At 43.2% G+C, this 17,485-nt stretch overlaps 1 protein-coding gene across 2 annotated transcripts in view; it reads left to right on the top strand.

Annotated features, from left to right (window-relative positions):
- Window positions 1-17,485, top strand: part of LOC140733376 (STAM-binding protein-like) — a 58,083-nt gene that overhangs the window by 22,621 nt on the left and 17,977 nt on the right. For both annotated transcript variants that reach the window (XM_073056626.1, XM_073056632.1), the window contains exons 4-6: window positions 2,649-2,744; window positions 9,337-9,685; window positions 13,688-13,812. In XM_073056626.1, the coding sequence (XP_072912727.1) occupies window positions 2,649-2,744; window positions 9,337-9,685; window positions 13,688-13,812 (570 nt within the window). The remainder of the gene's footprint in view (window positions 1-2,648; window positions 2,745-9,336; window positions 9,686-13,687; window positions 13,813-17,485) is intronic.

The following is a 17,485-nucleotide window of genomic DNA, read 5'->3' as shown; positions in this document are numbered from 1 at the left end:
TTCTTCACTATCCACAGCATCACAAAACTTTCTAACATCCATGAACAGATTACCCACCCATCTATGTGTGGGCAAGTTACTGATTGGGATTCTTAGAGACAGGACCTATCTGCATTTGAAAAGACGAGGATTAGGGATAGTCAGTTTGGTTTTGTGCATGGAAAATTGTGCCCTGTGGATTTAATAGAGTTTTTTGAAAAGATGATCAAGAGGATTGACAAGGTCAAATGGTAGATGTTGTCTATGTAGATTTGAGCAAAGCTTTTGACAGGATCTCAATAACTAGGTTGATCCAGAAGGTGAGATCACATTGGATCCAGGGTGAGGTAGACTGTTGGATTCAAAGCTTGGTGAGAGGAGCAGAGGGTGGTAGTGGAGAGGTTTTCAAATTGAAGGCCTGTGACCAGTGGTATATCATGAGGATCAGTGTTGTTCACTGTTTTTTGTTAACTATTTCTGTAACCTAGGAGGCAGTGATCATAATATGATAGAATTCACCTTGCAGTCTGAGAAGGAGAAGCTGAAATCGGATGACAAAGAAGAGAAAAACTGCAGATGCTGGAAATCCGAGCAACGCACACATAATGCTGGAGGATCTCAATAGGCCAGGCTGCATCTACGGATGCCGAAGGGTTTCGGCCCAAAGTGTCGACTGGACTCTTTTCCATAGATGATGCCTGGTCTGCTGAATTCCTCCAGCATTTTGTGTGTGTGTGTTCATCTAAAATCAGATGTATCAGCATTACAGTGGAGTAAAGGGAATTACAGAGGAATGAGTGAGTAGCTGGCCAAAGTTGATTGGAAGGGGACACCCACAGGGATGACAGCAGGGAGCAGTAATGGCTGAAGTTTCTGGGACCAATTTGAAAGGTGCAGGATAGATTCATCCCAAAGAAGTACGGTAGTATTCTAAAGGGCAAATGAGGCAACCGTGGCTAAAAGGGGAGGTCAAAGACACTACAAAAGCAGAAGAGGGCAAAACATAGCAAAAATTAGTGGAAAGCTAGGAGAATGGGAAGCTTTTAAAAAAAAACAGAAGGCACCAAAAAAAAGCATTAAGTAAAGAACAGATGAAATATGAAGGTAAGCTAGCCAATAATATAAAAGACAATTTCAAAAAGTTTTTTCAGATGTACTGTGTAAAGAGTAAAAGAGAAGAGTGCTGGAGAATGACACTGCAGAGATAGCAACGGGGATAAAGAAATGGCAGATGTCATCAGTCTTCACTGGAAGACACCAGCAGAATGCCAGAAATTCGAGAGTGAATGTAGTTGCTATTACTAAGGAAAGGTGCTTGGGAAACTGAAAGTTCTGAAGGTAGGTAAGTCATTCCTGGGTTCTGAAGGAGGTAGCTGACGAGCTTGTGGAGTCATTAGTAGTGATACCCCAAGATTCACTAGAATCTGGAATGGTTCCGGAGGACTGGAAGATTGCAGATGTTACTCCAGCCTTTAAGAAGGGAGGGAGGCAAAATACAGGAAATTATAGGCCAGTTAGCCTGAATTCAGTGGTTGGCAAGATGTCCGAGTCCATTATTAAGGATGAGGTTTCTGGATACATAGAGGCACAAGATAAAATAGTCTGAAGACAGCATAGTTTTCTTAACCATGACAAATGGTTACCTGCCTGACAGGTCTGTTGGAGTTCTTTGAGGAAATAACAGGCAGGGTAGACAAAGAACTGTCACAAGATGTTGATACTTAAGTTTACAGAATTCTTTGATGAGGTGAGGCACATGAGGCTGTTCAACAAAAGAAGAGCATGTGCTATTACAGAAACGATGCCAGCATGGATAGAAGAATGGCTGACTGGCAGGAGGCAAATAAGGGGCCTTTTCTTGCTGGCTGTCAGTGACTAGTAGTGATGAGAAATACTCACTGTGGCCATATTCAGGTAGTCATCTCCTGTGGCTCCACCCGTAGATGGCTAATTTGATCTTTAAGGGGACCTATTCTCATTCTAACCACCCTTTTACTTTAGTATACCTGTACAGTCTCTTGGAATTTTCCTTAATCTTGCCTGCCAAATCTATCTCACTCCATTTTGCTTTCCTAATTTCCCTCCTAAAGTGGTAGAAGCCCTGATCAAATTTGAAGAATATTTGAATGTGCTCCTGATGAGCCACGATCTGCATGGCTACAGGTGAGAGCTGGAAAAGAACAATCTGGATGAGAGGTGTATGGAGGGATATGGTCCAGGTGCAGGTCAGTGGAACTAGGCAGAAAAATGGTTCGGCATAGCCAAGAAGAGCCAAAAGGCCTGTTTCTGTGCTGTAATGTCCTGTGTTCTACGGATAACCTTTTTCCATGCTGTCTGATTTCAGCATGGTCAGAATGGGCCAGATAGCTGTCTTTTTTTAAAAATTATTCAGAATCTTTTGGCCTGTGGTTGTCCATGATTTTTTTCCTGCTTGTGTCTCCATTTACACTCACAGATTAAACAAGGAATTGATTGCTCTGAGAATTCTTAGCCTAAGCTTGATATAGATCTTGTGTTCAAATATGCTGACCATAACAGAAATTGTTAGTGCTGTGTTAGATTATGATTGATTTTCGAATAGCATCGTGCTAAATCTCTGTTTGCAATTGATGGAGTCATGTCAAATTGTGCTACATCAGAATCTTCCTTTTCCTTTCTGTACCTGGTAGAAACTAAAAGAGATTGCATTTCCAAAGGCTGAGCAGTTGAAGAGCGAGCTTCTGAAGAGATATGGGATCGAATACGCAGAGTTCCAGGAGCAGAAGGTACGTGTGGCTCAGTGCAAGCAGCTGCTTTGTCACAAGCAACGGACGTCTGTTTAACCTTTAATTCGGTCAGTGTAGTTGCCCTTGTCATGTTGATATTAAGAAAGAGGAGGCATTAGGTGTCTTATAAAATATTAAGGTGACTTAATTCCCCAAGAACTGATGGAATCTATCCCAGGATGCTGAAGGAAACAAGGGCATACCTTTTTTTTAAGCCACAGGCAAGGTCCCAGAAGACTGGAAAATAGTTCATGTTGTTCCTTTGTTTAAGAAGTGCTACGGGGACAAACCAGGAAATTATATCAGTGGTAGTGAAATTATTGGAGAAGATTCTTAAGGACAGGATTTACTGTTATTTGTAAAAACACATTTTTATTAGGGGAAAATCAGCGTGAATTTGTCTTGTCATGCAATTTTGAGTTTTACTTTCAGAAAGTAATGAAGAAGTTTGAGGGTAGGGCAGTAGGCGCTGTCTGCATTTGACAAAGTCCTTCATGGTAGGTTCTTCCAGAAGACTAAAGCATGTAGGCTTCATGGCGAGTTGGTAAGTTGGTATATAAATAAATAAAAGAAGAAAAATGATCTAAATGACTTTAACTGTGGAATGGTTGTTGGCGCCAGACTGGGTGGTTTGAGTATCTCAGAAACTTTTATCTCCTGGGAGTTTCACACACGACGATCTCTAGATTTACAGAGAATGGTGCAGAAAGAAACCTGCAGTGAGCAGCTGTTCTTTGGGTGAAAATGCTTTGTTAATGAGAAAGGTCAGGACAATGGCCAGGGTGGTTCAAGCTGACAGGAGGATGACCATAACTCAAATAACAATGCATTAGAACAGTGATGCAGAAGAGCATCTGTGAACACACAACACTTCGAACCTTGAAGCAGATGGCCTACAGCAGCAGCAGACCATGCATGTACACTCAGTGACCACCTTATTAGGTACAGCAGTAACGTGGCCACTGAGTTTGTGTTTGTGTGTTACAGTGACGTGTGTGGTGTGTATCAGTGTTACAGTGACTGGTGAGGGGTGTATCAGTGTTACTGTGACCTGTGTGGGGTGTATCAGTGTTACTGTGACCTGTGTGGGGTGTATCAGTATTACACTGACCGGTGTGGGGTGTATCATTGTTTCAGCTCTTTGGAGGTCAAACGCAGGGGAAAGTAAACAGGAAATGGCAGCACCTTCTAGAGCTTTGATGTATGGAAGAATATTGGGCTGCAAGTCCATAGCTCGCTGAAAGTGGCAACACAAATAGATACATGATAAAGAAAGTGTATGGTATGCTGCCTGCATCGGTCATGTGATTACAAAAGCTGGAAAGTCTTATAACTATATAAAGCTTTGAGCTACATTTGGAGTATCGTGTGTGCTTCTGATCACCACAATATAGGAGTGACGTGGAGGCTAGGAAGAGTGTGCAGAAGAGAATGAGGAGAAGATGCTGCTTGAACTGGAATGTATTTACCATAAACCATAAGGAGCGTTTGAACAAACTTGGAATATTTTCTTTGGAGCCACAGAGGCTGCAGGGCAAGCTGATAGAAGTAAAATTATGAAGGCATAGAAAGGGTAAAGAGATACTTTTTCCCAAATGTAAATATCAAATACTAAAGGGAATAGCTTTCAGGTTAGATGGGAAAAACTTAAAGGTGATTTTCAAGGCAATATTTTTCTTTTACACAGCTGGTTGGTGACCAGAATTTGTTACCAGGAGAGGTGGTGAAAGCAGATATGATCACAGTATGCAAGAGGCATGAATATTGGCACATTAACAAGGAGGGAATGGAGGGATATGGACCCTGTTTGGGAAGATGGATATGGACCCTGTTTAGGCAGATGGATCAGTTCAGATTGATGTGCTTGGCACAGATGTAGAGAGCCAAAGGGCCTGTTCCTGTGCTGGACTGTACAGCACAGAATCGGGCTGTTCTTGGAGGTTTTATGCTTTTCAAACGCAAAGATAACAGTAAGTACAGTTTTAATGTTATAATTACCTACTTAAGTCAGGTAACTTTGTAGAATTACATACTTACAATCCCAACTAACAGAATCCCATTGAATATTCAAGAATTAGCAGCAGTTCTAAGGGGTTCTGAGTGCAAAATTCCTAACACCCAAAATGTGCACTTTTATGTTATCGTTGAGGGACGGTTCTCTGGATATACAACCAGCCAGAAAGTTAATTGACAAAACAGAAATGTCCTGAACTGTGTTCCGACGCTGCCTGTAAGGAGTTTATACTTAAGAGGATTTCCTCTGGGTGCTCTGGTTTCCTCCCACAGTCCAAAGACGTGCCAGTTGATGGGTTACTTGGTCATTGTAAATTGTCCCGTGATTAGGCTAAGGTTAAACTGGGAATTGCTGGGCGGCCTGGCTCGAAGGGCCATGAGGAACTGTTCTGCTCGGTGTCCCAATAAGTGAGGGGTATGTCTTTAACAAAGCATCAATACTGGAAACGGCCACTTAATTCAGGGAAGGCGTTCATTGTGGTGGCTACACTGAGGGCCAATTAGTGTGAACATTTATTTATTGTCTTCTCCCTGCCTAGTTACAGTGGTACAGAATCCGGCTGTCCCATGCTCAAGCCTGGTCTCCATGCTGTTGTAATGGATGTTACTTTGTTTAATAATTTTAACTGTTAAGCATGCACAATATCAATTGCCTTTTCAATTTCCAAAGTATGTCTTTTAAGTGGTCTTCTGCAGTTAAATTGACAACCTGTGTTCTTGAGAGACAGTGTATCTGATTATTGCAGGGCGGTTGCATGTGAGCGGTATTTTTTAAATGGTTCTCTCGAATAACTTAGCTGCTTCCTCCTGAAAATATCCAACACTTAATAATCCCTAACAAATGGCATCAAAACCAATGAAATCCCATTTTGTGAAGTTTTGATCATTAAGACCATAAGACATAGAACCAGAATTAGGCTGTTTGGCCCTTCAAATTTGCTCTGCCATTTCGTTATGGCTGATCCATTTTCCCTCTCAGCCCCAATCTCCTGCTTCTCCCCAATCCCTTCATGCCCTGACGACCTCTGCCTTAAATATACCCAATGACTTGGCCTCCACAGCTACCTCTGGCAAAGAGTTCCACAGATTCACCACTCTCTGGCAAAATAAATTCCTCCTCACCTCCATTCTAAATGAACGTCCCTCTAATCTGAGGCTGTGTCATCTGATCTTCGACTCCCTCACTATAGGAAGCATTTTCTTCACATCCACTATTGAGGCCTTTCACCATTCGATAGGTTTCAATGAGGTCACCACTCATTCTTCTGAATTCCAGTGTATAGAGGCCCAGGGCCATCAGACGCTCCTCATATGACAGGCTTTTCAATCCTGGAATCATATTTGTGAATCTCCTTTGAACCCTCTCCAATGTCAGCATATTCTTTCTTAGATGAGTAATTCCTCCTCATCTCTGTTCTAATTGGAGGTCCCTCTAGCCTGACGCTATGCACTCTGGACTGTGGTCCTAGACTCACCAACTGTAGGAAACATCTTGTCTGGGTAGAGTGGATATAGACCCTTCATTATCCGATAGATAGATTTAAATGAGATCCCCTCATTCTAATAAACTCCAGTGAGTGCAAGCCCAGAGCTGTAAAATGTTTCATTTCCAGAATATTTCTTGTGTACCTCCTCTGGGCCAGTGCATCTTTTGTCCGGTAAGGAGCCCAAAACTGTGGTGTGACCAGTGTTTTAAAACCTCAGCATTACATTCTTGCTGAGAGATTCTAGTCCGCTGGAAATGAATGCTAACATTGCATTTGCCTTCCTTACCACTGACTTAACCTGCAAGTTCATCTTTAGGGAATCCTACACGAGGACTCCCGAGTCCCTTTGCAGCTCTGATTTTTGAATTTCCTCCCCCATTTAGGGGTCTTTATACCTTCTGTGAAAGACCATGACCATGACCATACACTATATTCCATCTGGCTCTTTTTTGCCAATTATCTCAGTCCATCTAAATCCTTCTGCCAACTTCCCTAATACTACTTGCCCCTCCATCTATCTCCGTATCGCCCACAAACCTGACCACAGAGCCATCAATTCTGTCATCCACATCATTGACATATAACGCCAAAAGATGTGGTCTCAACGCCAACCTCTGCGGAACACCACTAGTCACTGGCAGCCAACCAGAAAAGGCCCTCCTTTGCCTCCTGCCGATCTTCTATCTTTCCTTCAATACTATCGGCTCTTGCTAAGCAGATTTGTGTGTGGCACCTTGTCAAAGGCCGTCTAGAAATCCAAGAAAATAACATCCGCTGATTCTCCTTTGTCTATCCTGCCTACTATTTCCTCAAAGAATTCCAACAGATTTGCTAGGCAAGGTTTCCCCATAAGGCCTCCAAGAACCCTGAACACCTCATCCTTAATAATGGACTCTAGCATCTTCCCAATCATTGAAGTCTGGCTAACTGGCCTATAATTTCCTTTCTTCTGTCCTCCTTCCTTCCTTAAGGAGTGGAGTGACATTTGCAGTTTTCTTGTCCTCTGGGACCATTCCAGAATCTAGTGATTCTCGAAAGATCATTACTGATCCTTCCACAATCTCTTCAGCCACTTCTCAGAACCCTGGGATGCAGTCCATCTGGTCCAGGTGATTTATCTACTTTCAGACCTTTCATCTTACCAAGCATTTTCTTCTTTGTAATAGCACCAGCACTCACTTCTGCCCCCTGACACTCTCAGATTTCTGACGTACTGCTCATGCAGGCCAGAGAATGGTGAATCTATCAAATTTATTGCCACAGGAAGTTGTGGAGGTCAAGTCACTGGGTATATTTAAGGCAGAGGTCGATAGATTCTTGATTACTCAAGGCAAGAAGGATATGGGGAGAAGGCAGGAGGATGGTGCTGGGAGTGAAATGTGTCAGCATGATGAAATGGTGGAGCTCAGTCGATGAGCCAAATGGCCTAATTCTGTTCCTATATCTTATGTTCTTATAGTGAACACTGACACAAAATACGTATTAAGTTCCTCTGCCAATTCTTTGTCTCTCCATTACTACCTCTCCTATGTCTTTTTGCGGCAGTCTGATATCCATTCTCCCCTCTCTTTTACTCTTTATATATATATGAAAAAAGAAATTTTTGGTATGCTCTTTTATATTATTGGCTATCTTCTGTTCATATTTCATCTTTGCTCTCCTTATGGATTTTTAATTTTTTTCTGTTGGATTTTAAAAGCTTCCCAATCCTCTAACTTCACACTAATTTTAACCACTTCCCTTGTCAGTCACAGTTGCCTTGCCCTCCTTTTAGAATACTACTTCATCTTTGGGAAGTATCTATCCTGTGTCTTTTGAATTGTCCCCAGAAACTCCAGCCGTTATTTTTCTGCCTTATCACTGCTCGTGTCCCCTTCCAATCAACTTTGGTTAGCACCACTCTCAGGCCTCTGTAATTCCCTTTACTCCACTTATCTTCCAAGTGCTGGATGAATTCTATCATGTTATGATCACTGCTTCCTAAGGGTTCCTTTACCTTAAGCTCCCTAATTAAATTTGTTTCATGACACAACACCCAATCCAGAATTGCCTTGCCTTTACAGAATTGCTCAACCACAGGCTGCTCTAAAAAACCATCACATAAGCATTCTCCAAAATCACTCTCTTGGGATCCAACACCAACCTCAGTTTCCCAATCTACCTGCATACTGATATCCCCCATTACTATTGTAACATTGCCCTTTTTACATGCCTTTTCTATCTCCCATTGTAATTTGTATCCCACATCTATTTTGAAGCCTGTATATAACTTTTGATCCTATGTCAACTCTTTCTAAGGATTTGATTTCATTTCTTATCAACAGATCCTCTGCCTACCTGTCTATCCTTTTGATGCAAGCTGTATTGTTGGATGTAAAGCTCCCAGCTGTGATCTTTCAGCCCCAGTGATATCCCACAGTGTTATACCTGCCAATCTCTAATTGAGCTACAACATCATTGACCTTATTCCATATACTGCATACATTCAAATATAACACATTCAGTCTTATATTCATCACCCTTTTTGATTTTGCTGCCATGTTACACATCAACTCATCCCACTGACTGAAATTCTGCCCTGTCTTCTGACTTTGCTTCCTCACAGTCTCGTTGCACACACTACATCTACCAATTGCCCCGTCCTCAGCCAAATTAGTTTAAACCCTACCCAGCAAACCTGCCCATAAAGATAGTGTTCCACCTCGAGTTCTGGTGTAACCTGTCCTTTTTGGACAGGTCATACCTTCCCTGGAAGAGATCCTGATGATCCAGAAATCTGAAACCTTTTATACAGAACAGGCCCTTCTGGCCCTTCGATCAGCACCCCACCAATTTAACCCTACCCTAATCACGGGACAATTAACCTACTAATTGGGCTGTGGGAGGAAGTCAGATCACCCAGAGGAAACCCGTCTGCACCTGGGAAGGAGCATACAAACTTGCTTACAGAGGGCGCCGGAATTGAACTCTGAACTCAGTTGTTTCGTGCTAACCCCTATGCTACCATGACACCCTACGGTAAGATAGTTCTTGTTATAAGGTGGATGGGCATGACGATGTACTATAGGTAACATTTTGCTTGCGTTTTACAGCAGAGGGAAGCTGAGGGGTTTGCGCACGAGCTGGCCCGGCAGCAGCAGCTCGAAGATGAGAAGCAGAGGGTGGCAAGAATGCGACAGCAGCAAACTGAACAGGAGGAGTTCCGTGCCTTTGAGGAGATGATCCGGAAGAAGCAGCTGGAGAAGGAGCGACTAGAAGTGCTGGAGGAATTCGCAAAACCAGAAAGCCCTCCCGCATCGAAGGACTACCCCCTTATCCCTGGCGTTACGAGACCACCGAATGCTAGTAACCCACCTTGGCCTGCTTCCAGTGTTCCCAATGCTGGTCCGCCTGTCATAGATCGTTCAACAAAGCCCACAACCTTTGGAACCAACTGGAACAGTGAGGCCTGGCTTTTATTCACACCTATCTAAGACCTTTAACAGTGGACTTCTTGGTTTATTCAGTAATTAATGGAGAGGCTGAACAGGTTGAGGCATTTCTCTCTCTCTTCAGAAGTGTCAGTCCAGTAGATATCTTTGATGGGAAGGGCAGCGTGGTGGCTCACTTTCCTACACGGAGCAGAGCGTCTTGTTGGCCGTAAGCCCTGCAGTGCAGCCGATCCTGAAGTGTCTTCCTTGGGCTTCGGGGGTGCTCAGTGGTTAAGACGGAGACCGTTAGATTTTTGGACACACGGAGGATTATATGGGCAGGAGAGGGAAGTGATAGATCATCCAAGAACATTCTGAATGGTGGAGCAGGGTTCAACTTTGTCATTCAGCCATACACATGTATACAACTAAACAAAACATCGTTCCTCTGGGGCCAAGGTACATACACAGCACATATAGTTACAAATAATATTAGCACATCCCCAAGTGGCATGGACAGGTTGACTTAAATTGCAAGATGCTGATTTATGTGAGACAGTATAATGTTACTTGTACCATTATAATTAAAAACAAGTGGTGTGAAACAGTAGCAAGGGAAGATGAAAAGTGACCAGTGCAGGACGAGGGCAAGTCCTTGAGTTGTAGACGTGGGGGTGGAAGGGTGGGGGGAGGTGTCGGCAGGGCATTCAGACAGGGTTTTGCGGGTGGGCTGGGTGACTGTACGGTGTAGAGAAGTCTGACAGTCCTGGGAGAAGGGTGTTACCCAGCCTGACAGTTCTGGTCCTTGTGCTGCAGTACCTTCTGCCTGATGGCAGGCAGTCAAAGAGATTGTGGGGAGGATAGGAGGGGTCTTTTGACAACTATAGCGATGCTGAGTCTTTTGTGAGGCAAACTATTCCGTCCTAGTTATTAGAACTTTTGATCTGCATCTGACACAGCAACGTCCTTTATTAAATAGGAGCCAAATGAAGTACTCCATGAGTATATAGTACTCCAGATGAAGTTTCACCTGGGCCCTTTGTAACCAAAGCAAGATATTTCTGAATTTAGCAATAAACAATAGCATTAATAATTTTCTTAATTAGTTACTGTGCTTGCATATTAGTTCATTGACACATCCTAAGCCCTCTGTATCTCACAACTCTCTTTCAATTTTTTATTTTTGCTGTTAGAGTGAACAATTTTCACATTTTCCCTTGTTATAATCTCTAGCCATCATCCAGCCTCTCAGAATCCCTGCTGTAGTTTGCTTTATGGCTTCTTCACCACCTGCTTTCTTTCCTAGCTGTCTTACACAGGGTTAGGGGGAGTGGTGAGATGCATGAGTGCCAAGAAAGTGGAATATCCTGTATGAGGTGGGAGGAGGCTTGTGTCAAGTTATAAACATCAGTAGCGACAGACAGAGCAGAATAGCCCATTTCCTTCCCGTGCATTCGAAGCTGCAGACTTCTTATAATAATATGAAAATGAAGTAACTTCAGTTTATTTAACTTTCTGTTTTATGGTGTTGATGTTCATGGAAGAAACTGCCTAAGACCAATTTTTATTTGACTTGTACAGTCTTGCTTTCTGAGCAATGTGAGGAGTTGGGACTTGGGAACGAATGTACAGCCAATGCCAGCAGCTATTGTTGATGAGATTATTCTTTGAATACAGGACATGGGAAACTGACTTTGGCTACCTAAGCTCCCAGAATTTCCATATCATGAGAGGCGTGGTCAAGGCAGATGGTCAGAGTCTTTTTCCCAAGGTAGGCGAGCCTAGCTCCAGAGGACGTGGGTTTAAGTTGAGAGCAGGAAGACTGGAAGGGGACCGGAACAGTAATTTTATCACACGGGGATGGTGGATACGTGGAGCAAGTTGCCAGAGGAGGTAGGAAAGACAGGTACATACTTTCAGTGGCCACTTTATTAGGTACACTTGTACACCTGACTGATGATGGAAATATCTAATCAGCCAAAGGTGTGGCAGTAAATTAATACATAAAAGCATGCAGACGTGATCAAGAGGTTCAGTTGTTGTTCAGACCAACTGTCAGATTGGGGATGTGTAGTTTTGTACAAGAAACATCCAGTGAGTGGCAGTTCTGTGGGTGAAAATGCGGCCTTAATGAGAGAGATCAGTGGAGAATGGCCAGACTGGTTCAAGCTGACAGGAAGGTGACCATAACTCAATTAACCACGTATTACAGCAGTGGTGTGCAGAAGACGATCTCTGAATGCAGATGTTGAACTTTGAAGTTGATGGGCTGCAGCAGCAGCAGCAGATCACACTGGGTTCCACGGGGTATCTGGTAAGTGGTCACTGAATGTAGATGAGAAGGCTTTAGAAGAATATAGGCCATCATGGTCAGCAGGGATGAGAGGGCTGAATGGTCCGGGTTCTCCCGCTATCCGAAGGTAGGGCATTCCTATGAAACTGTTTGTAAGCCAAAATGTCGTAAAGCAAAGAAGTAGTTACCCATTAATTCATATGGGAAAAATTTTTGAGCGTTCCCAGACCCAAAAAATAACCTACCAAATCATACCAAATAACACATAAAACTTAAAATAACAGGAACATATAGTAAAAGCAGGAATGATATGATAAATATACAGCTTAATAAAGTAGAAATATTGTATATATGGTGTAGTTTCACTTTTCAGAATTGGAAAGATAGCGAGCCAAAAATCAATTTGGAGAAAAAAAACGGCACGTACACGCCTGCGCACACAACTGCCCGCACAAGGCTTCACGGTCATGGTAGTCTTTCTCGGGGTAAACACACATATAAAGCGGCCATCTTTTTTTCATAAAAGTGGAAATCCTATTTGGTTAGTGAAAACAGGAACTAATGTAGGTCTTTTGTAACAGCGAACGTTTGAAAAACAGGGGCCATCTGTATAACATTTTGTATATAAATTCATTGTTATCAAGCCAAATGAGACAATGTTCCTCCATATCACAATCTACTCACACAACATGTATCACACATAGCACATAAACCAAAATATTATACTATCAGTATATAATTCAAAATGACTGTAGTAAAGTGTAGCATGGTAACCAGTACAGTAAACAGCTCACTGTTCTGGTAATGAGACCTCAGTGACGGCAGGGTTTTTATTACTCTCACAGTCTGAGGGAGCAAGTTGTTACCCAGTCTGGCAGTCCAAGTCCTAATGCCTTTGTACCTCCGTCCTGATGGTAGTGGGTTAAAGAGATTGTGGGATGTGTGGGAAGGACCCTAACAATGTTCATCAGCAACGCTCCGGGTAAGTGTCACAAATAGGGGTGAGGGAGACTCTGATGATCCTCTCGGCAAATTTTATTACCCTCTGTAGGGTCTTGCAGTCTGATGCCTTGTAGATTCCAGCTTCCTTACCACACGGTGATCCTGCGAAACAGGACACTGTCGATGGTGCTCCTGTAGAAAGTTGTTAGAATGGGGGGGGGGGAGGAGCCTTGCATGCCTCAATCTCCTCAAAGTGTAGTCACTGCTCTTCCTTCTTGACTAGTGAGGAGGAGTTGTATGTCCAGGTTAGATCGTACGCCATGTGCACACCAAGGAACTTGGTGCTCTTCACTCTCTGTAGCAGAGCCATTGATATGCAATGGAGAAGTTGACCTGGGCCTTCCTGAAGTCCACAATCATCTTCTTTATCTTATCCATGTTGAAGCTCAAGTTATTGTTCTTGCTCCATTTGACAAGCCTTTCTTTCTTCTCTCTGTATGCTGATCATCATTGTTGTGGATGAGGCCAACCACTGGTGCAGTTTGAGCTGAATCTGACAGTGCAGTCGTGACTGAGGGGGCAATAGCGCTCAACGTGAATCAACTTGAGATGTTGCTGCCAATTCAGATTGCCTGGGGTGGTCTCATCAAAAAGCCCAAGATCCATTTACAGAAAGGGGTATTGAGTCCCAACGAAGACAGTTTACTCACTAGACTGAGGGATGATCATGTTAAATGCCAAGCTGAAAAATGAACAACATCCTGGCTGTATGAGTAACTTGGATACTTTCTGTTCCAGATTTTTCTGCAGACAAACTCCGTAATGTGGCAATTCCTAATGGCCTGTGTCAGCAGTTTCTCCAGCTCGCTGAGACCAATACAGCCCAAGGAGTGGAAACCTGTGGGATACTCTGTGGAAAACTGGTAAGCGCAAACTTTGAGTCACCAACAGGACGTGTTCTCATTTCGTGGTTGAGGAGCAAGCAAGAGGTGTTCAATGTGACAACCTAACCACTCTCCATTGCACAGCTACGTATTATGTCAGGGAGTTACTGTCGACTTACATAGTTACTGATTAAGCTTTATATTTTGAAATCCCCTATTTAGGAGCGACTATTTTAGACTCCTCCCTGTTCACTGCTTTCTTTCCATTAGATCGCATCAGCACTATCTTGGCCAGTATAGGTACCAGCTTTCTCTAAACTTTTACCAATGTTGGGAAGGTGTTGGAACAGTCCTTGGAAATCTAACACCACTTCCCACCCACGTCTTCCGTCACCACCCCAGATAACACACTCACTAATGGTCATCTGGTCACTTGAGTTCACTTACCAGCCTTCCACCAGAGATCAAGCTAAACACAGCCTGCTTCCTGCATCCTCAACTTCCTTTGGAAGGGTCCTCAGCCCAGACTTTCCACTCACAGCCACTGCATTTGCCATTATTGACCATTGTGAGAAGGACAGTAAATCAACCGGGATAGAATAACAGAACAGACTTGATGGGTCAAATGGTCTATCTCTTCTATATCTTATGGTCTCATGCAGTTCTGTCCATTGGGAACTAGAGCTTTCCTGCCATCAGCAAGGCTTAACTCCGGAACTTGATGAGGCTATTCGTATGGTTTATTGTTGTAACATGTACCAAGATGCACGTAAATTGAACTTCCTTGGACTTGGGCTGAACTACAGAGGATGGGGGGAGGTCTGGCACCTGCATACGTAGCACGCAGGCCCATCATTGTGGACCAGATCCTCAGCTATGGGGAAATAGCCCCACTGCCTTGTGGGCAGCCTCGGGAGAGACAAAGGCTACGGGAGCAAACCCAGACAGCAAATCCGGATGTACTCCAAAACCCTTCTGTTCCATTGCTGTCCATAATGTGCCACCGTTCACAGTACAAGTCTGACACGGGTCATCACCTCACACTTCTCTGTATTGAGGTCTATTGGCCCATGACCCTAAATCTGCAATAACCTTCTTCACTATCAACAACACATAGTTTCATGTCATCAGGGAACTTGTTGATCAAGACACATCCAGACCTTTAGGGAATCCTGCATGAGGTCTCCCAAGTCTCTTTGCACCTCAGATTTTTGAGTTTTCTATCCATTTCGAAAATAGTCTGTTTTTATTTTTTCTATCAAAGTGCTTGGCCATACACTTCCTGACACTGTATTCCGTATGCCACTCCTTTGCCCATTCTCCTAATCGAAGTCTTTCTGTAGCCCCTCTGCTTCTACAACACCAATCTCCCCACCACCAATCTTCATATCATCTGCAAACTTTGCAACAAAACCATCAATTCCATCATCCACATCATTCATGTATAATGTAAAAAGAATTGGTCCCGACACAGAGCTCTGTAGAACACCACAAGTCATCAGCAGCCAATCAGAAAACGATCCTTTTAATCCCACTCTTGGCCTCCTGAAAATTAGTGAGTGCTCTGTCCATGCTAGTATCTTTGCTGTAATACCATGGCTCTTAATTTGTTAAGCAGCCTCCCGTGTGACACCTTGATAAAGGCCTTCTGAAAATCCAAATAAACAACAGCCACTGATTTTTCCTTGTCTATCCTGCTTGTTATTTCTTCAAAGAATTCCAGCAGCTTTGACAGGCAAGATTTTCCCTTGAGGAGATCCTGCTGACTAAGGCTTATTTTATCATTTATCTCCAAGTACCCCGAAACCAGGTCCTTAACAGTCAACTCCAACATCCCCAATACTGAGACCAGACTAACTGGCCTGTAATTTCATTTCTTCTGCCTCTCTCCCTTCTTGAAGAATGGAGTGACATTTGCAATTTTACATTCCTCCAGAACAATACCAGAATTAAATGATTCTTGAAAGATCATTACTAATAACTCCACAATCTCTTCAGCCACCTCCTTCAGAACCCTGGGGTGTAGACCTTTTGGTTCGAGTGACTTGTCTAGTTTCAGACCTTTCAGTTTCTTGAGCACCTTTTCCCTAGTAGTGGCAACTTCACTCACTTCTGCGCCCCTGACACTCTTGAACCTCTTGCATACTGTTAGTGTCTTCCACAGTGAAGACTAATGCAAAATACTTACTTAGTTTGCCCATTACTACCTCTCCAGCATCATTTTCCAGTAGTCTAATCTCTACTCTCGCCTCACTTTTACTCTCTGTACGCCCCAAAAAAATTTTGGTATCTTCTTTAATATTATTGGCTAACTTACATTTGTAATTCATCTTTTCCTTTTTTAGTTGTTTTCTGTTTTTAAAAGCTTCCCGGTACTACAACTTTCCACTAACTAATTTTTGCTCTATTTTATGGCTTCTCTTTGACTTTTATGTTGACTTTGACTTCTCTTGTCAGCCACAGTTGAGTCATCCTGCCATTAGAATACTCCTTTGGGATATATCTATCCTGCACCTTCCAAGTTGCTCCCAGAAATTCCAACCATTGCTGTTCCATTGTCGTCCCTGCTAGTGTTCTCTTCCAATCAACTTCTTTCTCATGCCTCTGTAATTCCCTCAACTCCACTGTCATACTGATACATCTGACTTTAGCTTCTCCTTCTCGTTTATCTTAAGCTCTCTAAATCAATTCCAGTTCACTGCACAACACCCAATCCGGAATGGCTGAACCCCTAGTGGGCTCAACCATGAACTGCACTAAAAAGCCATCTAGTAGGCACTCTAGAAATTCCCCCTCTTGGAATCCCGCACCAGCCTGATTTTTTTCAATCTACCTGCATATTGAAATCCCCCATGACTATTGTAACATTGCCTGTTTGGTATGCATTTTTTTAATCTCCCGTTGTAATTTGTAGACCACATCCTTACTACTGTTTGGGGGTCTATATACAATTCCCCTCACAATCTTTTCATCCTTGCAGTTTCTTAGCTAGACCCACAACGATTATTCATCTTCTGACCCTATGTTACCTTCTTATGATTTCATTTAATTTTTTTTTACCAGTAGAGCCACCCCACCCCCTCTGCTTACATACCTGCCCTTTTGATACAACTTCTATCCTTGGATGTTAGCTCCCAGCTGTAATCTTCTTTCAGCGTCATACATGCCAAGCTACAACTGTGCTACAAGTTCATCTATCTTATTTTGTATACTGACTGCATTCATATACAACACCTGCAGTCCTGCATTCACCACCCTTTCAATTTTGTCCCCCTTTTACATTGTAGCTCATCCTGTTGACTGCAGTTTTGCCTTATCATCGGCCTGTCTTTGCTAGCAGTCTCACTATATACCGCCTCTGTTTATAAACCAACTGCCCCATCCTGAGCCCTATAACTCTGGACCCCATCCCCTGCCAAAGTAGTTTAAAACCTGCCCACAAGTATATTGGTCCCCCGTGGGTTCAGGTGCAACCCATCCTTTTGTACAGGTTGTACCTCCCCCAGGAGAGATCCCAATGATCCATAAATCTGAATCCCTGCCCCTGCACCAGTTCCTCAGCCACGCATTCATCTGCCAGATCATCTTATTCTTACCCTCACTGGCGCATGGCACCGGGCAGCAATCCAGAGATTATTATCCTGGAGGTCCTACCTTTCAGCTGGCCTTCTATAATCTCTCTTCAGGACCTCCTCACCTTTCCTACCTAATG

The sequence above is a fragment of the Hemitrygon akajei genome, chromosome 1, assembly GCF_048418815.1.
Source record: "Hemitrygon akajei chromosome 1, sHemAka1.3, whole genome shotgun sequence".
Classification (NCBI taxonomy): Eukaryota; Metazoa; Chordata; class Chondrichthyes; order Myliobatiformes; family Dasyatidae; genus Hemitrygon; species Hemitrygon akajei.
Note: the sequence above shows the minus strand (reverse complement) of the source record. Positions and strands in the feature narration are given on the sequence as shown.